A 27,920-nucleotide genomic window follows, 5' to 3' on the forward strand; every position below is an offset into this window, starting at 1 on the left:
TTATTAATAAAATTTACTTTAATATGGTTTTAGAAAGCTTTTTTTTCTACTGCAATAATATATTGGATGCAAAACAATTTTTCTAAGACGATAGATGCAATATAACAAGATCAGAAAACTAGAACTTGCAAAACATTGGGCGGGACAGATAATACAAGTCCTCTTATGTGAGAAAGCAACTATACCAGATACTCAACAATCACAAGAGCTGGGGTCACAAATCCAAAACATAGCACTATGCAAGGAAAATTAACTCTCTTCCAGCTAAAACCAGCACAGTAGTTTGCCTCCAAGGACATCCTTTTCACTTTTGTGCTCCAATCCTCCTTAGTTTGTCTACTACAACTCTTGCATTTGATCTCTAACATTACACTCAAAATGCTGCAGCTTTGTAGTACAGATCTACAACGTCTCCTAGCAGAAGGGAATATTACCTTACCAAGTGAAGGGGAGTCCTTTAGTGTGTTTATGAACACAGGAAGATTTAATAAAATTGCACAGAAGTGCAAAAAGACACCAACAAAGCACTCTGAGCTTTGTAAAAGCTGATGGATAACACATTTTCAAATCCTACTCCAAAAGGAATCACTGTCTATGCAGAGCCCAAAAAAATCAGCCTTCTGCATTTTGCTGTTGCACAATTAACCAATAAAATGCCAAGATGTGTTATCAGAAGCATGTTAGTACCTGTATTTGAGACTGTGCAAATCTATAATTATGACATCTCTTAGTGAACAAATGGCTTATACTTCTCTCCAAAGCCCCCAGATTTTTCTCCTAAATAGATCAGTTTATATGCAGTATTTGGACTGAAGACTGTCTTTCTTCATGCCAGTATAATTATGATAACTTCTAATTATTCTTATTGCTAATTGCCTCAACAAAAAGAAAGAATTAATAGATCAGGCTTCAAAAAGCAGGTATACATACATATACAAATTCCTGCTGGAATTTCAAAACAAGACAAAAATAGATTACGTATACATAGGAAAGTTTTCATAATCACATAGGAGAAAAGTCTCAGAAAAGTATTTAGAATCCTGATAGCCTAGGTTAGCCTGGAGATGTCTGTGTTTCTTTTCAGCTTTTTGGGGAATTTCAGATAGCAAATTTAAACTGTGGGCTGTTTTTCAGCCCACCAAATGCTCTTGGAAATAGAAGTTTCATTTAGATTATTTAAAATGCCATCTCTATTGCTCACGCATACTATGTGGTAGAAACAACACTATGTGGTAGAATTCCCTCTTGATATACATGCCAACTCCAAATTAAGTTTATGAAATAAAAAGGTCTAGCAGATTATCAAACTGCGCTGCTTTGTATGCCATCAATTTCCTCTGCTTTTACTTCATCCAGAGGGAACACTTCTGCAATACATTTCACATAAGGATTTTTTGCAATGTACTTTTATGCATCAAGAACAAAATATAGATCATACTATAGCTCTATTTCCAAGTACAAATATAAACTTGCATATTTATAACTGTTTGTTCTTATACAATTGCACATTATCACAGTCTGTGTCTATCTGTGTGTAAAAGCACAGCTTTTTCATGTCTTCCACTCATTTCTGAATTTGCCAGATGCATGCTTGTATAGAGGTTCGACAATTATGCAAGACAAACATACAGCCCACAGTAATAACTTCATCTTTCATTGGAGTTTAAATTAGGCTTAGCGTCACAGCGTCATTGTTTCCCATAATAGTTGGGAAGTAACCCACCTTCTAAGATGCTCTAAGGACAGTGCATCAGAGCTGGAGCACAGAGGCTTGAACTAGCTGCATTTGTTTACCCTTACACAGCTCACAAGGATTATTCCAATCTTCAGTGGGCTTGTATTAGGACAAGATATCCCAGCACTGACCAGAGTATATTCAGAACATACAACGCATGTCTATGAGTCTCTACACCCATCATGTACATGGGGCCACAGAAGTCTGTTATTTGCCAGTTTAAAGTGACTTCCTTTTCAACAGTGGCATTTCAGGTAGCACTTAACAACTCTTTCTGCATGTCAATGAGCAAAATATACTCCTTCAATTGTAAATGTTAACCAGCCAGTTCCAGCCCTTTAAAGCTAAACTCTAATCTAATTACCTCAACTAAGAATAGATGCTGAGGAAGAGCTCACCTCTTCAACATTTAACTCAACATATCACATACTTACATCTGGCATTTCTGTAAAGTAGAAAAGGGTCCTGCAGCTGGAAATCAAGGTCTTTAGTAATTGGTTCCGTTCGATTTTCCATGCTCAGCCTGTTCATAATTGTGAAGCCATGCCTTGGAGAAGCTGATCTGAAAATTATCAAGTAGAAATCACATCAAGTCAAGAAAAAAAAAAGGAATTACTGTGGTTTTCTCTGTTGCATGGTCCTCTAAAATGCATTTTTTCCCCACTCACAGATAGTATAAAATTCTCATTTTGTCCCAGATCACTAGCATCACATTTTCCAACCATAATTTCTTGTAGAAAATGATGATTACATTCAGAAATAAGCAAGGAGCACTGCATATTTGATTATTGCAATTATATTTATTATCATCACTAACCTTCAAGTAGCAATTGTGGACAATACTGAAAAACCTATCTAAAATGTAAGTGAAAAAATTGTGACAATTGCCTATGGTGGTTACAGTTCAAGCAGTTAGACAGTTTTTATTAATGTCAGGTGTTAAACCTATTACCATCCTGACAGGAGACATTACTTTCGTATTTGACAAAAGTATATTGTGATGCTTAAACATTTGGTAAAATTGCCATCTCTGGTAAATGCCTGTTGGTGGACATCTAAGAAATCTAAAGCATGGGGACCTGCAGTGGAGAGTAAGATGCAATAGGAAATGAAACAAGCAGAACCCTTAACAAGAATCCAATCAGTACTTAAGTTACAAGAATGAACTTCCATTGGTACTAACTCAGTGGGAAGCCTGATTTTTGACCCTTCCTCAGAATTTGCAAAGCTTCAACTCGTGATAAAAATCAGCTCCAGCAGAAGAGCCATGTTACATTCTCATAGCAGTAATAAAAAGCAACAAAGCAACATCAGCAGACTCCAACCTGCAGTCTGTTGGCAACGTTTATGACGTAACATGATTTTATAACATTGCTCAAAGCCACAAGAAATAAAACTGGTGGGAAAGGCCCTGTATAATGTTGTTCACAACTTGTTTGCTGTAGTCACCTACATGGCAGGAAGGATAGCAATCTCCGCTGTAAATGGAAACTTCCTCTGCCAACAAAACAGCATGATGAAAGATCACAGATACAACACGTCAGGTGACATGTTGTCAAGTTCTGAAGGTTTAAATCCAACATACCAGACAAATACCTCTGTTTTGCAGCATGCAACCAGCTACCGCTAGCTACTGCTAACAAAATCAAGGGCCAGCTCTTTCCTTTTGCAATGGTAACCTTTTTATTCCCCCTCATTTACCTTAATGAAGTTTAGAAAAGTTATTGATGACAATTTCAACTGCTGGTACAAGAGAACTCAAAAGATTAATTCCACCCTTCCCACTCCACACAAAGCTCAGTCTCCTGGGCCTTCCTGTCCATTTGCCATTTTACTCACACACCTCTTGCCCTCTGAAAACAGTCTCTTGTTTCCTCAGTTTTCCTACCAGTTCCTCAAAAATAAACACTGAAAGAGAAAGTTTCTTCTTCAGCATCCCATCCCATCAGCTACTGCAAGATGTGCTCACTATGTCATTTTCTGATTTTAACAGTGCTACAAGGAAATGCTTGGGCGCTGCTTAGGAAACCTAAAAACAAAACACATTTACAACAGAGCTAAAGTACACATTGAAGTAAGTGACCAATTCCAAGCTCTGAAAAGCTGTAATTAGAGATGCTGCAAACAGCAAGCACTGAGAAAATCCAAATGCTGGATGGAATATCCACAAAATTGAACAATCAGACTGAAGAAATACTAACTCCTAAATACAGTGCACATATCTTCTACCATTCTTTAAGAAATATCATTATTTATTTCTGTTTGTTTTTTGTTTAGGCACCTTTAACCTGCCAACACTGAATCCTATTTAAGGCAGTATAACAGATTTCTATGGTTCAGCCACGTGAATTTAAACCACATCTTCAAGTCGTATACATGATGATCCCTCCTTTTTGACGATCCTTCCTTTTCTGCACTTCCTCCTTTATGTCTGTCTTTGCCAATCACAGTTTCCTTTCACCTCTGAGCACAACACAGTTGGGAGCATTTTCTGTCCTTCAGACAAGCCTCATCCCAGCTTCCCCACACCCACAGGCTGCACCTTCAGATGTAACACTCTCACCTTGTATAAACGAACAGCGTTCCTTCCACATCTGTCTTCTCCTGAATCAGAATATTAATAAAGTTTAAATTAGGGCTGCATTTTGCCAGACACAAGCAAGTTCCTTTATCTGTTTAACCAACACATTTCACCTCTTTCCCATAAAGAAAAATAACAAATGAGGAAAGGTTGAGGGAAATGGGCTTGTTCAGCTTGGAAAAGAGAAAGCTCCAGGGAGACCTCATTGTGGCCTTCCAGTACTTGAAGGCAATGTTTAAATAGGAGGGGCAACAGCTGTTTATGAGGGTGGATAGTGATAGGACGAGGGGGAATGGTTTGAAACTGAGACCGGGAGGTTTAGGTTGGATATTAGGAGGAAGTTTTTCACACAGAGGGTGGTGACACACTGGAACAGGTTGCCCAAGGAGGTTGTGGATGCCCCATCTCTGGAGGCATTCAAGGCCAGGCTGGATGTGGCTCTGAGCAGCCTGGTCTGCTGGTTGGCAACCCTGCACACAGCAGGGGGAGTTGAAACTAGGTGATCGTTGTGGTCCTTTTCAACCCAGGCCTTTCTATGATTCTATCCCAGCTCAGCAGGATGGTGGTGAAAGAGCACAACTAGCACAGGCCAGGTTAAGGGTGAGATATGCCCCCTGAACTAACAGAACGACTCCATGAGGTTAATTACATCTTTAATAGCCTTTCTGCTGTTGGTAAACTGAAAGCTTGCACACACACACACTTTGCTTCTGGCCAATCCCAATTTTCAAACAGCAGCAAACTCCTCCAGCCCAGCTCTCAACACACCAGGCTGCCTAATGTTACTTTTAAAGCCCCATTACCAGGCCACAAGCCCAGCCCAGGAGGAGCAGACAAAGCCACCCAGTCCACCCTACCCTCACACCTCCTCATGGCAGAGCACCCCCACTGCCGCACAGGGATGGGGGCGGGGCCTCGTCTTAGCCCCGCCCATATATGGGCGGAGCCTGGTGCCAGCTCCTCCCCTCGCGGCCGGGAGGGGGTCGCGAGGAGGGGCGGCCCGACGTACCCACTCGTTGGCGCGGTGCCCGAAGGTGTAGAGCGCCACCTGGCTGGCCACGTCCACGATGCTGCTGATGTAGGGGTCGTGCTGCTGCAGCGCCGCCAGGCTGATGTCCAGCCCCTTGCCCAGCAGGGCGGCCCCGGCCACCGCCGCCGCCATTTTGCCTCTGACAACAACACACGGTTCCTAGTAGGCGCGACCAATCCAGCACCGAGTGAAAGGAGGGAGCTCCCCCCCCCGTCCCCCTGCTAGCCCTATCGGAGCCCAGTCACCACAATCGAACGCCGAGTGCGCGGCGCGCGGCTGCTGCGTGCATGTGTGTGTGTATATATATATATATGTGTGTGTGTGTGTGTCACGTACATGTGACATAGGCAGCTGAAACATAAGCAAGTCTACTACGATAGGGAGACACACAAACAGCAGAGGAACAGATTGGCGAGACTGAGAATTTAGTTACCATATTTTCCTGTCAAATGTATTTTTTATTAGTCTATTGATAGCTACAGTTCACAGTGAATATTTCAGCCTTATGTGGCGTGCAGATACACTCAGTATGTACAGACACATTTTAAGCCTTGTTTAACAGTTCAGCCTGAACCCCATGCAGTAGCAAACTGGATTTGACTTCATCTCATCAGAGCTCTGTGACAGTTTTGTAAGGAGCCCCCAAAGCAGATTCACAGAATCATAGAATGGGTTGTGTTAGAAGGGACGTTAAAGCCCACCCAGTCCCAACCCCCTGCCATGGGCAGGGCTGCCACCCAGCAGCTCAGCTGCCTGGGGCCCCATCCAGCCTGGCACTGAGCACCTCCAGGGATGGGGCACCACAGCTTCTCTGGGCAGCAGTGCCAGGGCCTCACTGCCCTGTGAGTAGAGAGTTTCTTCCTAACATTTAATCGAAATCTCTCTTTTGGTTTAAAGCCATTCCCCCTTATCCTATCACGACTAGATTGTGTAAGATTCAGTCTCTCTCCTACCTATAAGCTGGAATGCCACAATGAGGTCTCCCCAGAGCCTTCACTTCTCCAAGCTGAACAAGCAGAGCTCCCTCAACTTTTCTTCACTAGAGGTGCTCCAGCCCTCTAAGCATCCTCATGACCCTCCTCTGGACCCGCTCCAACAGCTCCACGTCTTTTTTGTGCTGGAGGCCCCTGGATGCAGTACTGCAGGTGGGACCTCACAGGGCAGAGCCTGCCACCTCCCCTCTGTTGATGCAGCCCAGAACACGGCCTTGCAGGCTACAAGCGCACACTGCTGCCTCATGTCCAGCTTTTCATCCACCACAACGACCAAGTCCTTCCCCACGTTTTTAGACAGAAGAAGCAGGGCTGTTTAATTCCTTCCAGAGAATGGGATAATTCAGAAGAACTAAAGGCAAAGGTAATGAGTGCTAATTTGTTTGCTGTATTCCAGATGCCACGTGTTTAAAAGTGCAGTAGCTGGACACAGGGGAGGCAGACTGCCATTTTGTTTCTCACCCCCTTTGCATGCTAGGCTGCATTGAGGCTGTGGCATGCAGTGAGAAGTAGCATCTGATCCAAGGGCAGCCGGGCCAGCTCATAATTAAAACTTCCACAGTGTGAAAGTGGGGATAGAAGAGATAGCAAGCTTGATGTTGTAGTATTTAAAGTAGGGACAGGGAGTCTCAAGAAGAGTTAGGAATGGATATGTTCTCAGAATGGACAGTAGAAAGCTGTTCTTAAGGACTCAGGAGAGAAAACTTAGATTTTTTTGTAGCCCAGAAGGCTGCTGAAAAGGAACTTCCTTCAAATAAAGAGCTACAGCTTGCTTTGTAGGTATAGAGTAGGAGGGGATACCTCTTTACATAAGCTTTTGTTATAATCTTGTCTCACTTTGTCTTTTCTACAGCCATCTTGTTTTAGTTGGGACTGTAATGAGACATGGCTTTGGAGTTTAAGAGTTTCCAGGTGGTATTGGAACTAGGGACTTAGCAGTAATTGAGGCTTTGCACATTTGTTACTTTAGGGAGATAGACAGACTGAGCCAAGTGTGTCTCTTGTCTTTCTTCTCTTGACATACAAAGATTATGAAGAGTGTCTGTTTCCTTTTACTCTGTGAAGAAAACCCAACTGTGAGGTTCCCTGTCAAAAATGTTGCCTCTTTTCAGCACTTTGGCTTCTTTAGCACTGCCTTCCTCCTGGATCAGTGCATCTCTTTCTCCCATAGCTGGACGGACAGTTCCCTCCGTTTTGAGTCAGTGAACCTGTCAAGTTTCTGGTCATGCACTTGCGTATTTGCTGTGGCATCATGTGGTTGCTTTTCTTGGTTCCAACTGCTTGGCTGTGTAAGTGGGGCAAAACTGTTCCTTTCATTTAGCCTGAAGGAAACGTAGTTAATAAAACCATTAGTTCTGCCCTGCACTGTGGTATCACTTGATAGTAGACTTAAAATCTTTCCCATGAAAAAAAATCTTGTTAAGGAGAGAAAGACTGAATTCTCAGTGCATCTGAAGGTAAGGACTTTTTAGCAAAAAAGTCACAGGTTGGAAAGGTTGATTCTTTAAGTTGTTATTTGCAGTCAGTTACCTATAGTCCATGATAACTATCAAATCAAGTTAGAATGATTTTGCTGTAATTTGTTTATGAAACAAATTCAGTTAGTAGCTTTGAAGGTGTCATAATTTCTTGAAGGATATAATTTGAATGTCACATTTTTGTCTTCCGCCCACTAGGATGCTATTCTGTTAAAAAAAAAAAAAAAAAAAAAGGCAAAAAACTTTGATTTTGGCACAGTATAAAAAGGATTTTATGTAGGTAATATCCACACCGATTTAAGGCAAAATCCATACAACATGCCATTCTTAACGTCTCCACTAAGGACAAAAGGTTAACATGTTCAGGCCAAACCATTTTGCAAGGATTGTTCAGATATTAAGTCTTTGCTTCACATTCAGTTATTTATGCTACTTGTGAAAAACAAGTCTTACTTAATTATCAGCACTGAGGATATGTCTTCATGTGAGTGTGTCTGGTGGCACTGCCGTGCATGCACAGCCCCCATTCCAGGTCCCAGTCACTCATCCATGCCATTCTGGCACCTTTGCTCTGTCCTGGCCCAAGTGCGTATGTGGCCACAGCATGAACCAGACAGGCAGGGAAAGTGAACTGATTGAAAAACAAGTGTTCACACTATTGCTGGGATCACAACCTCAACAGACTGCATTTCTACCTGTTCGTATACAGGCCTTACTTTGAGCAGTAATTTTTTTAAGAAGCAGCAGGACTCACTTGAGAAAATGTAGTGCTGAGCAGCCACTTAGCGCTTTGCGCCATTTCCTCATATTCATTCCCTTTGAAGTTGTTAGTGCACAGTAGTTGCCTTTTCTTTTTATTCCTTCCCCAGGGCTGCCATTCAGTAGTGGCTTTTCTGTATCTGAAGGGGAGCTATAAGAAAGAAGGGGGGCAGGCCCTTCAGCAGGATCTGTTTCATAGAATCATGGAATCACAGAATGGCTGTTGTGATAGGACAAGGGGTTTCAAACTAAAGGAGAGAAAATTTAGACTGGACACAAGGAAAAAGTATTTTACAGTCAAGGTGGTGAGGCACTGAAGCAGGTTGCCCAGAGAGGTGGTGGATGCCCCATCCCTGGAGACACCCAAGGTCAGGATGGATGGCGCTCTGAGCAACCTGATCTACCTGTGGGTGTCCCTGTTCATTTCTTGGGGGTTTGGACCAGATGGCTTTTGAGAGTCCCTTTCAACTCAAACTATTCTGCAATTCTGTGATTCTATAAATAGTTTCTAACTGAGTGGTGGCAAGGGTGCTGTGGCAGCATTAATATATTTCTCTTCCTGCATTCATGGCCACTTGCATATCTTTGCTTGATACCATCCAGTGTTCTGGCTTCCTGGGGAACAGTAGGTGGCTCTTGTGGAGCTAAGGTGATCCCACATGGCTCTATATACCACTGCGGATGTGCTCACAGCTCTGCAGCACAGTACCTCTCACCACCTGGGAGCCAGTGCTGGATGCTGGATGCATTCCTTCCCAGACACAGGTGAAATGTGCAGTCTTTTTAGCCCACATTTATTACAGACTCTTGGGAGCTAGCTTTAGACTGCTTTTCTCATGCTCAACAGTTGAAATTGTTGGTTGCATTGTTGGACCACTTTTTTACTCTAATTCTACGTGGTTAAAGCAATGTTAGTCATTTTGTTGGCAATTTATGACTCGCTAGAAGTTCCATAAAATGTATAGATCTGACCACATAATTTCAACTGGGGCAGTTATTAAAAAATCTCTAGATGAAAACTAAATCTGGTAATTTTCATTGTGGGTCAAAACTCACCCCTCTACCCCCAAATAAATCCTAGCATTTTATTAGCATGCACGTGTGTGTTTGTAACATTGCTCCTGGGGAGGTTTGTGAGACTCTTCTGAGATTTTATGCAAAATGTTAGCCCAAACAAGAGAGGGGTCGTATTCTTTGGCACTGTGGACTTTGTAGTTCTGATTTTTTACATACCATGTAAGGCTTACTATGATTTTCAGTAGAATTTTTATTTATATATTTGTTTACCAAAAGACTGCTTTTTCTTTGACTTACCTTTTGCTCAGTGATTCTATTAGTAACTCTATGCTTTATTTTTTCGTGGATATTTATTTGAAAGATACTGAACTTTACTTTTTTAATAGGCCTGGCTTCTACCAGTGGCCTGTAAATATTCTTCTAGAGAACTCTTTTTGATTTAGTTTGAATAACTTTTTAGGGGATATAATTTGAGCTGAAAGAAATTTAGTACCAGGAGACGACCATTTCGAGATGAGTAAGGGGGATGTTTATCAATATAATTGCATTGAATTATAGTGTTAGGAAAAAAAGGATTGTGTACATTGGCAATGTACAGTGTTAGATTTTCACTGACTGGAAATACGATTTCAGAGCAGAAATGAGAAAATGATAAACCTGAAAAAGATTTTTGTGCCTGAAACATTTTTTTTCTAGTTATACTAGTTGACTCAACAAAAGGTGTTATCTTTACCCATAAACTTTGCCTGAATTCTACTTAGCTATGCAATTGTGAGCATGATTCTATCAGATCTTTTAATAAAATTCTTGATTACATCTTTCATTCTCTCCCAAATGCTGATATGTTCCACGCATACATTGGAGATTTTCCTTGCTATAACAAGGAACAAAACCCTGTGAAAAATCCTTGGCTTCTTTTGCCTTTATTTATTTAGCATATCAGAAATCATTGGGTTCTTTCAGAAACATTCCTCTCAAAGTTCAACTTCACAGGTTTTTTTTGCTTTCATCCCCACAGTAATTTAATTGCAGCTTAAAAACAGGACACTGACTTTTAAATTATTTTTAAATATCTGCCTTTTTTTCCATGAGGTCACCATATGGGGGCTAGTGTTGAAGTTCTTAAGCAGTTCTGCTACCACAACTGTGTAGAATCACTAAAACATGGTTGCGAGCTGTTATTTTAATGCAGGCCTTATAAACTGCCATGAACTGATTTGATCCATCAGGTTCTTTGTTTACACTGTCCAAAATAACAGTGAGGACAGAGCCTGCCTATTATCTCCCATAGGTTAATAACATATACCAGTAATTACATCTCACCTAAGATAATACCTTTCCAACCACATATTTCTGGTAATCACCATTTAATTTGGCAGAATCAAACAGCTGTAGCTCTATAAGAGCTGTTTTCCAACTAGTTGCAGAGAAGAGGACCTCATTTAATTAAATCCTAAAATGAAAATTTCCCTCGGATAATTACATAGTCAAGACCTCATTTTTACACCTCACCTGGCATGGGACCTCTTGCCATGGCAATGAAATGGAGTCATCACAAAGATGTGTTACCGTTGCTGCTGCTAAGATGCTGGTAGCAAGCATGAGGGGTGCCTGGGTTGAGTTTGGTCAGGGTAATGGCATGTGGGGGGAGTTCTGGAGAAAGGCAATGTGCCCCGGTGCCAAAGGGAAAATGTGTTGTGTGCATTCAGATTAGCTTGTTTGAGATCACTGTTGAAAAAGAGCAGCTCTGGATTTCTACTATATGTGTATCTGACTGACAAAAATATATTTGTTACAGACGTATGTTTTGCTACATATATTTTCATTAACAAAGAACAGTTGTGTTTGTTAGGCTCTGATAAATGAATTTGCATCAGTAGATGTAGTGTGGGTAAATTAAGATATGAGAGTGTTGTGACAATACTGAATACTGAGGCCTACAACAGATAAAATGATGATGCAAACAAGATTTCTTAAAGTAACCAAATAAGCGAGGTGAAATTTCTGCCTCAAAATTTGGTTGCCTGTATTTACTTGTTACTAGCATTATTTGGCTGGCATGTGCTTTAAAGTAGACTTCCTTTCAAACTAAAAGTTGGCTTTTACCTTCTCTTATTGAGGGTCCACTTATTGAGTGCTTCTGTGCTTCAAATGTAACGTCTTGCCTCTTACTTAAAGTTAAGAATAATTAAGAATTATTTTATTTCTTTGTTTCGACTTTCATACTGCTCTAGGTTTTGTGGGTGTGGGAAGAAAGGCTGTATTTCTGTAAGTGTGGCAGAAGTTGAAACTTGGTAACATTTGAAGTGTTGCGCAAACAACCAGCACAATCTATGCCTGCTGTTCAGGAGGGATTGATTCGGGTGAGGGCAGCTTCCAGCAGGCACCCGATAGTAGATTTAAGCACTCTGAATGAGATTTTTGGAGTAGGAACTACAGATACTAGCACCACAAAACTCCAGTGAGTATCAGAGTCTGCTTTTATTATACTTGTGTCAATTTGTTTCCCCGGGTGAATTCTGAGAGCTGTGAAGGTGTTTGGCAGTCCCTCTCCTATAATCTGATTTTGTCATTTTCTGGGGATGCTGTGCTATGTCTTCTGTCAGATTAAATTTACAGGCATATTACCTCGCTTGGCAGAAACATGAGCTACAGAGATTTTTCAAAGAAAAACTTCCCATAACCAGTAATAGGCCAAGGTTTCTTTCTTCCTGTTGTTTTTCCTGCTGATTTGCCCAAATGTGTTAATTTTATTAGCTGAATTAATAACTATATGCTGAATTAATCCTATAAGCATAGCTTATAGTATTAAGAATTCACCTCCTTTGACCTGCTGGCAGCGCTTTCCTGATGCAGCCTAGGGTACCTTCAGCCTTCTTTGCAGCAGGGGCTCATTGCTGGCTCATGTTCAACTTGGTGTCTGCCAGAACCCCAGTTTCTGGCCTGCAAAGGGTAGCCAGCCTGTCCTGCTGCTTGGGATTGTTACTCTTAAGGTGCAGGGATTTGTGCTTAATGTTGAACCTGGTGAGGTTCCTGTCAGCCTGTTTTTCTGGCCTGCTGAGGTCTCTCTGAATGTTTTCTAGTGTTTCAGCCACTCCTCCCAGTTTTGTATCATGTGTATGCTTGCTAAGGATACGTTTTGCCCTATTAACCAGATCATTAATAAAGATGTTAAACTGCTGCTAAGCCGTTAGAAAACTTGCTTGGCTCTAATGCTAATCAATAGGATTTCTCTTCTTTAGATGGAAAAGCCATTGTGTTTATTTCTGAGTCTGAAAGGATCTTTGAGTCCTAAGGAAAGGAGGAACAAAAAAGTTTGGGAGAGGAAATGCGTAAGACAAATTAGTAGACAGGATTATAAAGGAGAGAGATCAGGATTGGAAAAGAATTAGTTATAGCACTGTATTATTGGTGATGTAAAACCTAAGCTTATAGGCTGGAGAAGCAAGATGCTTGTTGGGTCACAGCTGATGAAATGAGGGGCAGAACAGCCAGAGCTGAGGTGGAACAAGGCCTGCCATGGTGGGGGGGAAGGCAGGACTTACGTGAGAGCAAAACTGAAGGACACCTGTGGCAAGAAAGAGGAAGGTTCTAGGAATAAAATGAAATAAAAAGGACAGAGCTACTGGAGATGTTGGGCAGAAAAAGTTGAGTAAATTTTGTAATTGGAAATAGAGGAAAGGGGAGTGTTGGGCTTTTAGAGGGAATGAAGTATGGAGCACAAAGATGGGTAAACAGTGTGCCACCATCAGTGGAACCTGCCCTTCTGCCATGGCCAATTTTTATGTCACTTGAATGATTGCTTGTGATATGACAAAGTGGTTGTGGTTGCTGTTGTGCTCCACGTTCTTCTTAGCTTTCTTTCTGCCTCCAGAGCACTTAGAGAAGTCTTTCTTGCCCTTCGTATCTCTCACTGTTTCCACTTGCCTATAAGATTTGGCTTTCTTGTCTCCATCCCTGCATTCTAAGACAGTGTCTGTATATTTGTCCTGGGTACCCTGTTCCTGCTTCCATCTCCTGTGTACTTCCCTTTTTTTCCATTTCAGCACAGTGAAGAGTTCCCTGCTCCTCCCTATGAGCTTTCTGCTACTCTTGTTCAGCTCCTGGCTATCAGAATGGCCTGCTCTTGTGCTCTGACAAGGTTGTACATGGGGACCAACCACCAGTCCCGAGCCTTTTTGCATTGCAGGACAGTCTCCGGTGGGATACTACCCGGCAGATTCATAAGCAAGCTGATTTCTCTCCTGAAATCCAGAGCTGTGATTCCAATATGTCCCTTGCTCGCTTTTTTCTTCTGGGATTTCGAACTTCAGAATATGATGTTTGCTGCAGCCTTGGCTGTCCTTGACCTTCATGTTGCCCAGCTAGTCATCCTTTTTCATGAATAACAGATTGAATGCCTGACCTAGTCAACTCATTGGTAGTCTGCATCAAGAAATTGTCATCAGCATCTTCATGTGATTATTCATGAGGATTTCATTTCATGATATGTGTAGTTCAAAATTACACATTGAAGAAGTTTGAGTAAGTCTCCAAAATGACTGGGTAATTATCCAGACAGAACTGTTTAAAGTTCTCCCACTCTTTTTATTAATAGGAGCCGCAATATTCCCATGCTGACTATGAAGGGAAAAATCGATTTCAGCAAACGTACATTCATATTGATTTATCATCCCTTTTGGTTTTCTAATTTAGTAAAGGCTACTAATGCAGCATTACATAAAGATTCTCAGGAGAGTAAAAAGGCTAATAAGATCGGGTATCACTGTTTGTTCTGTGGAAGTGAACTGACTTCACTATACAACGTCAACAGTGGAGTTATCCAACAAACGAGTACTGGGTGAATTAGCACATCCTTTTGATCTGTGTATCAGAGGGCATAATTCCAGGGGAGTAGACTACTCAAGGCAACTTTTTGGAGTACAGGCAGAACATACTGTTAGGATGCAGACATTAGTGAAGAGAAGTCCAAGGAGGCAAATTCTCAGAATGTTTTTTCCACCTTAGTATTCTAAGAAATGTTGTACGTTACACACATCTGGTCAGAGCCTTTGTAACCTACTTTCAACTAGTTTGAAAATGGTTCTCTGGCCACGTGCAAGATCTTATGCAAATATTTGTGTTTTTTAAAGATATTTTTTCATGTGTTGTATGAGGAAAAAAGAATGTCTTATGAAAGTAATCAGTTTGCTTTTGCTTGTTCATTCTAAATAAAGGGAAGCAAATGAGGAAGTGAAAATGGTTTTAAGTTGGAAAATGAAGCTCATGTCCATCCAGAACTCGAGAAAGTTGTTTTTGTTGAAAAAAGATCAAATTTTCATGTCTCATATACTATATACTTACAGATAAAATTAGGATATGATATAGAGCAGACTGTTGCATATTTAAAGGGTATTAAGCTTCAGAAACAAAGCTGCTTAGTTTGGCAGTGTATACTTACACAGCTACACCAAACTTCTAACAATATTTTTTGCACTTAATATTAAATCTCAAGATATTCATCCTTTTAACTGAAATATATCCTCATTTTTATGTTAAAGAGATGAAATTGCAACAAGTTATAAAAGGGGAATAATATTCATTGTATTCCTACTGTCTATCATCTATATGCACATGTTCATAATTGGAAGTATTTCTGTTTTTATAGAAGGTAGGACATTCATGAGGGCACTGTTGACAAGTAGCGCACTTCCTTATCCTACCAAAGGACAAGAAAGCAGCAGTTTACTGAAAAATAAGTTGAAATAATTAGGTCATGGAAGGCCCAGGCTCACAGAGACGTTTACTGTCCCAGAAGAACAGCTGATAGTCTGCAAGTGAAGATTCAAATTGTCAGGATGACTATAAATGTTGGGTCCTGTCTCCTACATCCCACATTCCTAATTTTGTGAATGTTTAATGAATTTATCCAGTGAGATGCAATTCCAAAGTGAGAAACCTGTTTTACAGTTCAGCTGAGGCAAGGGCAAACTTTGTCATGGAGAATTCACTTTCATTACTCAGTTTCGTTAAAGGATAAGCTAGATCTTGCTTATGAAGAAAGATTACATTTTGATTTGATGTACCGGATGATAGGATGGCAATGTCGAAATGGCCATGACGTAGTTAAAAATAACTTGTGTTCAAAAGGTTCTTGCCCAGTCATCCATCAACAAAGACTGTGATGCCTGCCTGGAGCTACAGTAACTCTAGTTTGATTCAGTATAGAGATGCATCTTTTCCCCAGGGACAGAAAATTTGCTGTAAATATGACCTCTTTCCTCAGTCCCTTGGTTCCAAAGGCAGGAAAGATAAATCAGTATCACAGAAGGGATTCCTCAGGTCTTGTGAGAAAGTAGCACTTGAACATAATTTAAATATTATAAGACATAACTCCATGGAAACAGAACTACAAGGTTACTCAGCCAGGCTTAATTCTTGTTTCCTTCACAGAGTATTTTGGATGTCATTTTCTTGGTATACATCTCCTGAAAAACTCACACTTTCACCCACCCCCAAATTCAAATATATGGAATGCTATTACTGCACAGTTTATTAAAACAGCTGAAACATTTCTATTCACAGCACTTATTTTGCCATTTGGAAAACAGGAATAACTGCTAACAAGTGTAGGTGATCATTCTGTTACATCAGTCCTGAAGAGAAAACAGAGGTATTACATCTGTCCAGGGTTTTAATGCTATGCTCTCTGAGCAGAGGAGCTTATGAGATCCAGAATGTTGTTCTAACCTAGCTTGAAGTCAGTGACTCTTGTGATCTGGGATGTTTCCTGTCCTAAAGCTTGCTCTTCTTCCATATTGAGCATATAAAAGTCAGAATTCTTTTTTTGGAATTTTAATTTGGCAAAATTCATGTCATACGCATGACAGAAGGCCTAGAAATCTGAGCAATTCTGCTTTTCTTCTTGCGAGCTTCCAGTAGATTATTTTTTTGACATTACAGGGAAAAGCAATTCTTACCCTTCCGATAGAAATCGCTGAAGTCTCTCTTCCTTTCCCCCCCTTTAAAAACTTGCAGAATTAATTCAACCTTCAATCTGAGAGTTTTAAATCCAGGCATTTAAAACTTTGCTGTCAAAAACTAAAAAGAATGTCTCATGGCAGTGTTGCATGGTACTTACCTTGAATAGAATAGGCTAATTTTGAATGAAAGTCAAATTACCAGGAACAGTTTGATGATAACTTAGATGGCAAGTTTATAAAATACTACCATGGAATCATAGTTCTCTTACTACAAGTTTTCAAATAACTTGACAATTATTGCTCTGTAAGATGCAGAAATATTATATTTTTTAATTTTTAATTAAAAAAATTGGGATAAAAGAGCCACAGTTGGTCAATATGAGTGAAGAGGCAGGATACCTTTGGGGTTAGAGGTGAAATAGTTTATCCAGTCCTCTCTGATAGCCTTTGAAGCTGCAGTTCTGCCTTCTGAAATGGTCTCTAGGAAAAATTTGGAAGTTCCATCTTTGTTTAGGACTGCTGCATTATACACTGAAGTAAATGTGACTCTGAATTCAGAAGGTTTTGAATTAGGTCTCGTTATTTAGAATCTCAATTATTTGCTCGGTGACAAGCATCATGTCCCTTTGTAGGTAGTGCTCTGCATGACTTGCCAGCAGCCTCATTAGTGAATTTTAGGATATTTACTTCTGTAATTTTGGCTGGTTAATGGAAACCTATGAACACCTGTGATGTCTTGTTATCTGGAAAAGCAGCGATGTACAGACTAACTTAGAAATACTTCTGGATAGCTGGGAACAACTGTGTGGTGCTCAGCCACATGCCTGGTTAAACCACAACATGAGGGGACAGCTCATGTTTTTTCCCAAATCATCCTTAGGTGTCTTCAGGTATTTTACAATATGTGTTACCTTGCTGAAAAATCATTTTCTGACCATTATTTTTGTCATCTGAGGAAGGGATGCCTACTTGCATGTAGCTTTCCATGTCATATTGCTTATCCTAATACTTGGGTGATGTTAGCAAAAAGATACAGAACAGTCAAAATTCAGACTCAGAAAATGAGAGGATGTGATGGATGAGAAAAGCAGTACAAAGAGACTGCCATGCCCTTTGCATCCTGTCATGAGGAAATCTGCCTGAAGATTAAGAATGCTTGCAGCCTTGAGTTCTCCAAATCTTCCATTTCATACAAAGATCCTTAAAACTTTTACTGCAAACCAAACCTTTTCCAAACGAGGTTTGCAAGAGGGCTGCATATCCTCTCGTGAAACTTAGGTTTAGCCATAGAAAGCCACCAGCATGCTGTGAGATCGGATTTCATTCTTGTAGCTGTCTCCTAGTGGTGCTTTCTCCCTGAAACACAGAGGATCTCTGGGGAGAGAAACACAGAAAAATGGGTTTGGTTCATAGTGTTACGGTAGGCCAAGAATCTTGGAGGTATACCTAAGCAGAGATATAGCTAGCAGTTAGCAAGGAGATGTCAAGTGCTTCTTGTTTCCATTTCTGCATGTTTAAATAATGAATTACCCTGCACCGATAAATCTTCACTTCTCCTTCTCTGCCCTGCTCCCAGTGGGAGTGTGCCTGCTTCCATTGAGCTTGGCAGATGGAGGGGAAAGGTATGGAGATGTCAGTACAAACATCCTGACTGACTGCGTGCCATGGCTGGGAAATAATGTGTGGAGGACGTGGAAGTTCAGCTAAGTCAAGATGTGTCTTGAAACCAATATTTAAGGAAGAATTTGTTCTTCTTTCTTCATGGCATTTTAAATGTGATTTGAACCCAGTAAGCTAATTGGAGGTAAAGATGAAAAAACAAGAAGAAAGTATGCAAAATATGCAATGCATTATACCTTAAGCAGTGCCAAGTACTGAAGAAACACAAAAATAATGTTGCACATTCTTTTTTCCTTTGATTTTTTTGGGGGTGAGGACATCTGGTCTATCTCTTTTATTGAAATGCAGAGTATTTTAAGATACACTCTGGTGTGTTCAGTGAGCTCCTGGATGAGAGGTGTCTGTAGTAAGAAAGAAGAAAGGTGTTAAATAATTCAGAGATCATTGATCTTTCTCTGATTACTTAACAGTCATTGTCACTTGGGTTTTAAGGAAGACCACACTCCCTCATTATTTTGTCATTGTGAGAGTAAATGATTCTGGAGCCCTTTCCCTGTGTAGTACTTGTAGTAACCTGTTGGCCCTTCGTAGGCCGAGATTTTACTTAGCTCATCAACATCCACTATTTCCCCCAATATTTCAACTTTTCACTCGTGGCCCAGATCACTCAGTGATGGTTTAGTTTATGTTGTTAGTTTTTGTTTGCTTTTTCTTTTCTTCTTCTTCTTCTTCTTCTTTTTTTTTTCCCTCAGAGCTGAAGATAACTTACTTAGGTGAATACAGAGTGAGTTTTTTTGACCCAGATATCTGTGCAGTAAGGGGTCCCTTGATCCCTTCTGGATTAACTTTTAACATTCAGAAGAAATAAAGTGATAAAAAACATCTTCATTCCCACCCTGCTGCGTGTGTGATTTATTGTGGGAGCTGATAATTCAATTGGTGGTGCATTCATGACGTGCTTTGTAGTTTCTCATGTCCAGTTTTGCCAGATGTGCAGACCATGACAGGCCAAATGCGGTCTTTTACTTTTGTCTAAAAGGAGCTGATTTTGGTTTTGGCAGTTGTTCTAATTGTTTTAAGTTACAAACAACTTTTTTTCCTTTCTTTTAAACCTATACAAAGGACAGGGCTGCTGGTGTTGCAAAATAATTGAGTCAGAGCCTGTTGCAATCAAAAGATGATTCGTTTCTTGTGTTTATGTGTGCTCTGATGTGAATTAAACGAATCTATTATGTCTGCCTTGTGTTCTTAGGGATGCACTATTTTTATGTGAAACTTGCAAAAGCAGGCACAGTTCATTGATGTTTATTGGTGACCTTGTCTTGTCCTCTGAATTATGGACTGTCTGCTTTGAAGATGGGGAAATGCTACTAGCAGTCATAATGAGGATGTTCGGTTTTGGTAGTTGTTTAACCTCTCCAAGGCCCTGCTGCAGTTTGAGATGGTTTTTTGTTTTTTTTTTTTTTTAAATAGAGAGAGGAAGAAACAGAATTATGGGTGTTTGAAGCTGAAATATTTATAGAAGCAGTTTTTATTTTAAAATAGCATTTGTGCCTGAGAAGATCAGATGTACCACTTCAGTATGAAAAACAAAACCAGATTTTAGTTGATATTATTAATAGAAATTGCATGAAACTCGATAATGTAATTTAGTTGAAAATATTTTCTTTCAGTCTAGGCTTTGGAATGTTTTCATGTTAGTGCACATAAGAAAGAATTTATTTAAAAATCACATGGACTTTTGATTTTGTGCTTTATAGTTCTGGGTTACAAAGACAAATCGTTGCATTAGTGTTTATAAAAGAAAAAAATATACAGAGTATCATAGCATGCACCATGGAAATTAGATCTTTCCAATTAAAATATAGGCAAACGATGTTAGAAAAGTAGTTTTCCTTACAATGGGAAGATGAGCTTGCAAACCGCCGCTAATGAAGCACTATAAATTAAGATGAAAATGTGCCCTGGAAAAAGATCAAAATGTAAACCTGCATTATTTCAGATAAAAAATTTAATTGATTGCCTGTACAAGGTGCTTACAAGGACTTTTAGAATCCCTCCTTATTATCAAATATGGAAAGTAATACACAAAATTCTAAAGCCATCATTGGTTTGATGTCACTATTTAAGGTTTTCAACAGTTTACCTGAATAAATATAAAACTGCAGAATATGGCCCAGTTCATTTTAAGATAGTAGAGCACCGTCAATATTCTGGTTTCAATAGGGTATCCAAATTTGGGTTACTGTTTATAAGAACTGGAATTCAGTAGAAGGCAGGAGGAACGAAGATCTGAACCTAGATATTTTATCATGTATAGCAGATGAAATGAGCAAAGGTTTCATTTGAAGAAGTTTTGTTTTGTTTATTTATTTTTATTTTTCCCCATAATTATGCATTAGTAGTGTAGAATCACAGAATCATTTGTGTTGAAAGAGACCTTAAAGACCATCTAGTTCCAACCTTCTACCACGGACCAGGAAACAATCTAACTAGACAGTTACCCAAAGCCCCATTCAGCCTTACTTTGCAATCCAGATGTGTGAAGGCTCCATATTATAAGATCTTATCTGATCCCATCAAGATGAGGAGTTTGAAAGTATCCTGTATTTCTCTTTTAATGCTCAGACAAAGAGCATAACATACTGTGATGCTTTTCAGCTCAATGAAGGAAAATGTTCATCTTCTGTAAAGTGCTAAACTGTGACTTTCCAAATACTAACTTAGAGAGATGAAGGTAACATCCCTTTGGCATGAGGACCAAAGATCCTCAGCCCCAAATTAAAAAACAAACAAACAAAGCCAACACTAATTAGAATTTGTTTTGAAGAGAGTTTTTGCTCCACTTTCTTCAACATTTGAAATATTCTCAATATTATGATAACTCTTCTAGAAAAACTCTGAAAAGTCTTCCTAAAACATTATCTATCAACTATGGACACCACAGCCTATCTGAATACAGAGACATTTCTGCTTCATGTCTCCTTAAAAATTGCAGATTTCCTTGGCTTTGAAGCTCTCTCCTCACAAAAATGTGAAGCAGCACTCTTGATTAATCAAGAGAAGGCAGCATGCAACCATTAATATCAACTGTATTGCTTCATACCATCTGCTCCACCAGACTGGAAATGAAATGATAACCTGTATTGTTCACTGAAAGGAAACAGAAAATTAATTGGAAATACAATTATGATTTACCTTTTACCCCTTACTCTTGATTACCCGTAGTCTACCATTCATTTTGTCTTCAAAAGACTTAATACTTCTGACTGCGCTGATTGATCTATTAAGCAAGAGGACAATATTTGCTGTATGCTAAAGCACTGAGTGTATAAAGAGAAAAAGACATTAGACAGAAGATGGTGTAGAACTTAAAGTGTTCAAAAAACACACAAACTTTTTTTTCTTTCCTTACTGCAGAACTGAAGAAATGCTCTTCTGTGAGGGTCCATTTAAAATTTTTATTCTCAGAGGTAATTTATGGATACAGAGAGGAATGTTTGCATATAGGAATGCTACTGGCTGCCACCTACTCATCTTTTTGTTTCCTAATACATAACTGAACTGGTACGCTGGACTTATTTGAAAATACATGTGATCTTAAACTTGTAAGTATGGCTTTGTTACAGGCAAAGTTTCCAAGATCCCTGCAATTTAGTCTTGTTGAATCTGAACGTAAGGAACAAGGTCTATTCGTTATCTTCAAGGATGGTCTAAGTATTAATTAGCCCATGCTTTGCAATACTTTTAAAGAATTAAATTTCTAGATAGGCATTGTAATTTGGTTCTCCATTTTAGTGTCCTCCAGTAATTTGGTTCTCCACTTTAGTGTCCTCCAGCTTTTCCTTACTCTACTTGCCATATTAACTGGAATTTTACTCTTGCAAACTAAGTAGAGTTAGTTATAGTTATTAATCAAATGTGATTTAAGGTAGGATTTAGGGTGATATCAGGTATAGTAAAGCTAGTGAGTGGGATTGCATTCTTCTTCTGGAATAAGTAATGAGCCAACATATCCATATGCTCTGGGTTTCACTGTGCTGCCTAATATTCTACCTTTCAACTGTAGCATACATCTGGTAGCTTAACTTATGGTGTTATGGATCTCAGTGAACATTTTAGTAAAGTTTAGAGGACAGCGCTAATTTCCTGTTCTCATAATTACATTTGGGTCCAATTTTTAAACTAACTAAATAACTTCACACGGTATTTTTCACTTCATCTTTCAAAGTACCCTATGATGTTAACTCAAAAGGAAGCTTTAACTCAAATGTCATTTCTATCTTTGTGACTGGTAAAATGATTTTAAACGATTTTATGTATGCTCTGAAGTTTTTTGGATGCAAGATATTGTGAATATTATTAGTGACTGGATTTGATGCTATTGCAGACTGTGGGAGCTTCATCTCAAAGACTGAGAAACTAAGAACTTGGGGAATCATGAATATATTCTTACTTATGCCAGAACATCAGCTCAATTTGATTACTCCCCTGTGTCACTCTTAGGGCAGGACTGTGATTCATCGCTTCCATTTTGCTTAATGCTGAAGTGCAGATGTATCTTTATGGGTTTGATTTAACTTCCACTGAAGACTAAATATGCTCTTGATCTCATTTATAATAATATAAATTGGGAGTAACTTGGTAAAACTGACATACATCCATAGAATTTTGTATGAGATCTTGTCAGGGTCAACAACTTCACTGGAAATAGGGTTGGTCTGAGAAAATGTATATATTTAGTTCTCTTGAAAAGTACACGGATTCCCCAAGGACACGGAAACAAATGTGGATTCTGATTCTGGTTTAAGTCATGTGCTCTTCCTATGTGAAAGTTCGGGCATGGTGTAGCTTTCCATGAATGATCAGGCTCAAGCACCAGCCTGCTTCCATTTTGACAGTAATGCCATCTGCTGTAGTGGGGTCGATCCTCTATCTTTGCAACACTTTTGATGACTACATTGTTTTGATATGATAGGCCAGTTGGACTGCAAAAATCTAGATTAAAAATAGCTGCACGATTTTAAAGTGATTTTTTAAAAGTGTAGGAGCAGATGAAATTGTTTATATATGGTTATAGACCTATTTCTGTAGATCTATTTCTGGTAAACTGAAGCTATCTGATACACTAGAATAGCAAAAAGAGGAAGATAGATGTAAGCATAGGCACAGCCATTTCTGACTGTGGTCAGATCTTACTAGCATGTCTTTGGGTCACTAGGCCATGCAGTTTTTCTATACACTTTTTCTATACACTCCTTTTGAGAGCAGAACTTCCCTTCTAGCTTCTTTCTTCAGCTAATTGGTGTATTCTACTTCTAGACATCAGTCAGGCTGCAAAGCAGCAGCACAGTAATGTACAGCTAAATACAGCTCAGAATGTGAAATCTGTCAGTCCATCCCTTGGGTGCAAGCCTACACCTATTCATGTTAGAACAACGGTCACACATCATATTAAATCAGGTATTCTTTGTGCATCCCATGTACTGTGGATTTGCTGTGTGCTAGCTTTGCTGTTGTGCTTGTGCTGATAAGGACTCCTTCCTCAGGCTGCAGTGAGAACCAGCAGCCCCTGTTGTGCGTGGTAGCTGTTGCCATAAGCACTACACACTTGGATGGGAAAGAAATGGAATCAGAGGGACATAATAGTCTCATATCATTTAAATATTCATTTTCTACTCTCTTAGATGGAATCAATCTGTATCTCATGAACCGTATTTTTCCATTTGGATGCACTGACCAGTGGTGGTTCAGATTGCTGAATAACACCACCTTCCTGTCTTCCTCAAAGTTCAAGCTGCGTTTCTGCAGATGGCAGCAGATGATACAGTAACTGAAAGAGTCAGAGACTCCCCTAGGAGATTGAAAAGGAAAAAAAACCTATTTCTGTCTAACAGTTACTCAGTTAAACAGCAGAACAGTCAAGCCATTTGCATTATCACACAGATGGAACTGAGTTAGATTTTGAGCCTTTGTTTCTTTGATGCAAGAGAAGTACTCTCCAGACTAAAGGAACATGGTACACTTGAAAGTGAATGAACCTTATTTTGTTTGTTCTTGATTTGGAATCATACTATATCAATGGACATTCTAGATTTATTATGACAACACAAACACCAGCAGTGCCTCCCTTAAATTATGGCAGTTTTTCCATTCACACTCATAGAAACAGTTGACATTGGAAAGCCCTACTCCAAACTCCCCTCCAGGCACCAGCTTGCTTAGGGTTTCCCCTAGTTCAACCATATAGATGCCATGGCTCCTTTAAGAAACCTGATCTAGTACCTGGCAGACCTAAGGGTAAAAAAAAATTTCTTAATGCTAAGTTGGACCATACTGTGTATTACTCTATGACCATTGCCCCTTGTGTCTGGTGTAAAGATCCCAGTTCTGCCTTGCTCTTGAAGCCTATGGAAAGAAACAGAGGATCTGGAGAGAGAGACTTCTCCAGGGATTTCATCATTCAGGAGCTAGGCCTGAAATAGTCATCTTGCTTTCACTTGGTTAATGTCCTTCTAAAGTCAAGAGACTCAAACTGTCCTATAAAAACACATGTGCGTGAGATATAAAGGACATCTGAAAAGGAAGCAACAGGAGAACAAAGCAGAAAAAAGCAATTACTATTTTCTTCACAACTTATTCCTTTTGCAGTATCAAGACAGACATTCTATTCCTTTCTCTCCCTTCCCCTCTCCCCTCCCCTCCTCCTAGTTAGTAAGATTACCATGGTAAGCATTCTATAGTTTATCAGATTACTGCTTTAATGCTCAAAAGTCTGAGTCAGGATTGAGGTCTGAATTCTTTACAAATATATAAGATGCAACCACTATTTATTCTGATTTAAGAAAACTCCAGAAAGAGGAGGAGCACAGAGTGGGAAGGAGGAGTAAAGGCAAGGATATGATGCAATTATGTATACTTGCTGTGTATATGACTGGCATGAACTTTCTATTCTCAAGTTTCATTTTTATTTATGAAAATTAAAAAAAAAAAAGACTATTTATTTTTCTCAAGGATTTTTGTTTGGTTGGTTTTATGTTAGGAACTTAACTTGGTCATTCTTGGTGTCATGCAGTTCTTGAGAAGCAACTCGTAAACTAGAGCAGACATCTGATGGCATTATAAAATAACGGAACTCTTAAGTATTTATACTGAGGAAATATAAATATTTCCTTCAGAACATGTGGAATTACTGAGCCAGTAAACACTTTAGAGAAGAGTTGTTTATTTGTTTCACTTTGCTCATCTACATGTTCTAGCAAAGATGGGAGGAAAAGAAAGGGAAGACGTAAATAAACTCTTCTGATTGCATGCTGGAGAGATAGTTTAAACAACAATAGAACATTTTCTCAGATTCTGAAATGACAGATTTTTTTCTGGAGAAACTCTGACTATAACAAACTTCTCCTGCACTATGTTGATTCAAAACCTCCCCAACGGTATTTTCTCCCAAATCAAATAATGCTCTCAATTTTGCTGCTTGGCACTCCACCTATTTTTTCTGCTTCAGCTCCATTGGATTTCTACTGGAGCTAAGGAAGCTTTGAAGGACATCCATTCAGAGACTAGACATTACATGTTGATCCAAGTATCTGGAATATTCTGCAGCACTCATGAAGTTTGTGAACAGTGATAGCCACACAAGCAAGTTAAAATTAAATCCATTTGAATAACTAAACTGTACAAAACCAAATCAATGGAGTTGGGGAGGATTTAATTTATATAGTATTTGGGAATCCTTCCAGGATGCTTTTAATATCTTTCCAGCAAGATGCACTTTGAAACACTTTGTTATACACTTCCAGGACTTCTGTAACATTTTAATAAAGTCCCACTAATGAGTTTCTGGATGTCCTAGGAGAACAGTTAGTTAAGATGGAACCAGAGTAAAATGTACAGTTATAAAGTCAATGATTTAAGCAATTCATTTAGGGTCTATGTAGTGTTTGTTTGTGGTGTTCTGATGATGATTTTTATGGGAATAAAAGAGATTCTGAGCAATCTATTGGAATTAATTTTGTTTTCAAGAACAGTTTGAAAATAAAAGCTTTAGTGTACTTCATTGCAAGGCTTAGGTAGTACTGAGATAAGCCTGGACTGTAACCATTACAATTCTGGAAACTGGGATAGAAATCTAACATTGCTATGTATGGAAGTTACCTTTAACTTAGTGCACATTTGAATTGACCGCAGAGTTGTGAATGAACTAAAATCAATTAGCAGTCATTCTAACGGGATGCAGTGGGAGAATTGGTTTAGAGCAGATTTAAGATTACATGAGTTGAAGGTGAAACAGAAGCTGAGTGCAGGGTGAGTTGTGATTTTATCCGTGCTGGAAAGAAAAAATTGTGAAAAAAATCCAGAACACCACAAAGATTGCATTATAATCAGATTCACTTACTAAACAAATGTAGACATATGATCTAGAAAGACCCACTGTACAAAATGAACTGCTTGACAGTGTATGTAAGGCCAATACTTGCACAGTAGTTGCCTATACCAATGTATTAATTTCATCATTTTCCTTGCAGCTTGATACATATGACCATGACTTCTCAGACCATTTTTAAAAATTAGTATTATACATCCTCTTAAATCTGTCAGAATTCCAAAGTCTCATCTTCTGTGAGTTTGTCCACAATTTTCTATGTTTGATAAAGGAGATTCAGAAGATCCAAAAATCATCTTCAAATGACAAAAAGAAGGAATTTGGTGTTATAGCCTGCACCTGCATCCCTCTTTCATGGAGGTTCAGGTTGGATATTAGGAAGAATTTCTTTTCAGAAAGAGTGGTGCTGCAGTGGCACAGGTTGCCCAGGGGGATGGTGGAGACACCATCCCTGGAGGTGTTCGAGAACTGTGTGGATGTGGAACTCAGAGACAAGTTTTAGCAGGTGTGGTGGTGATGGTTTGGAGTAGGTGATCTTAGTGGTATTTTCCAACCTTAATGATTCTGCGATTCTATGATTCTCTTTACACTCAGTTTATAGTTTTTATGCTCAGAATCGATTTTACTGACTAAGTGTAATTTCTGCATTGTCTTCTTATTTTGACTTTGCGTAGTTTTCACTGTTTAATAATTAGATCCATGATGGTGTCAAAGTGCCAGCATCCTGCAACCTTTCTAGTCACTGTAAAGTATTCCTCAACAGCTTGCATAAATTTACTCTCTGAAGAATCCAGTGCTCTGTAAAAAAGTCCTCCTTTGAACTTGCTGTACATCTCAGTTTATGTGTGGTACTTGGTTACAGGCTTTTTTTGGTGGTGCTGTGTGAAGCCAGGAGTTGAATTCAGTGATTCTTATGGGTCCCTTCCAACTCGAGATAGTCTGTGATTCTATGATCCTACATATTCCTGAATATTTTGTAGAGCAACGTTTGAAGATTAGAATGGTAATATCTTTTTCATTTTTGTTGCGTAAGCAATTGCAATTATTGAAGATATAATTGCCAATAGTCTGAATGTTTTGTTTGTTTTGTGTGAAAATGTGGAGTGATTGGATTAAAAATTAGTTTTTCATTCCGGATACTCTTGTAGACGTTATAAGGTCATTTATTTTGTTTAACTGATGATTTTAGGATGACATTTAAAAAATGTATTTGTAGTAGTTATAATGAATTGCTGATGATAGGTCCCTTTTTAGCTGTACATTTTCCAATCTAGGGAAGACCCAGTGATTTATATTTCAAAATAGAATCAGTGCAGCTGTTCTTGTTACGTTCAAGACTTTCTCTTAAGCTTTTGTG

At 39.2% G+C, this 27,920-nt stretch overlaps 2 protein-coding genes across 17 annotated transcripts in view; one reads left to right on the forward strand and one right to left on the reverse strand.

Moving 5' to 3' along the window:
• Positions 1-5,501, reverse strand: part of DCP1B (decapping mRNA 1B) — a 41,341-nt gene extending 35,840 nt beyond the window's left edge. The window contains exons 1-3 of the mRNA XM_048945550.1: positions 5,326-5,501; positions 4,299-4,339; positions 2,170-2,297 (exon numbers count right to left, since the gene is read on the reverse strand). Of these exons, the coding sequence (XP_048801507.1) occupies positions 2,170-2,297; positions 4,299-4,339; positions 5,326-5,478 (322 nt within the window). The 5' untranslated portion in view covers positions 5,479-5,501. The remainder of the gene's footprint in view (positions 1-2,169; positions 2,298-4,298; positions 4,340-5,325) is intronic.
• The window catches only part of CACNA1C (calcium voltage-gated channel subunit alpha1 C), a 479,128-nt gene that overhangs the window by 10,170 nt on the left and 441,038 nt on the right, over positions 1-27,920 (forward strand). The gene's annotated exons all lie outside the window — the stretch shown is intronic.

This window comes from Lagopus muta, chromosome 1, assembly GCF_023343835.1.
Source record: "Lagopus muta isolate bLagMut1 chromosome 1, bLagMut1 primary, whole genome shotgun sequence".
In the NCBI taxonomy this organism is placed as follows: Eukaryota; Metazoa; Chordata; class Aves; order Galliformes; family Phasianidae; genus Lagopus; species Lagopus muta.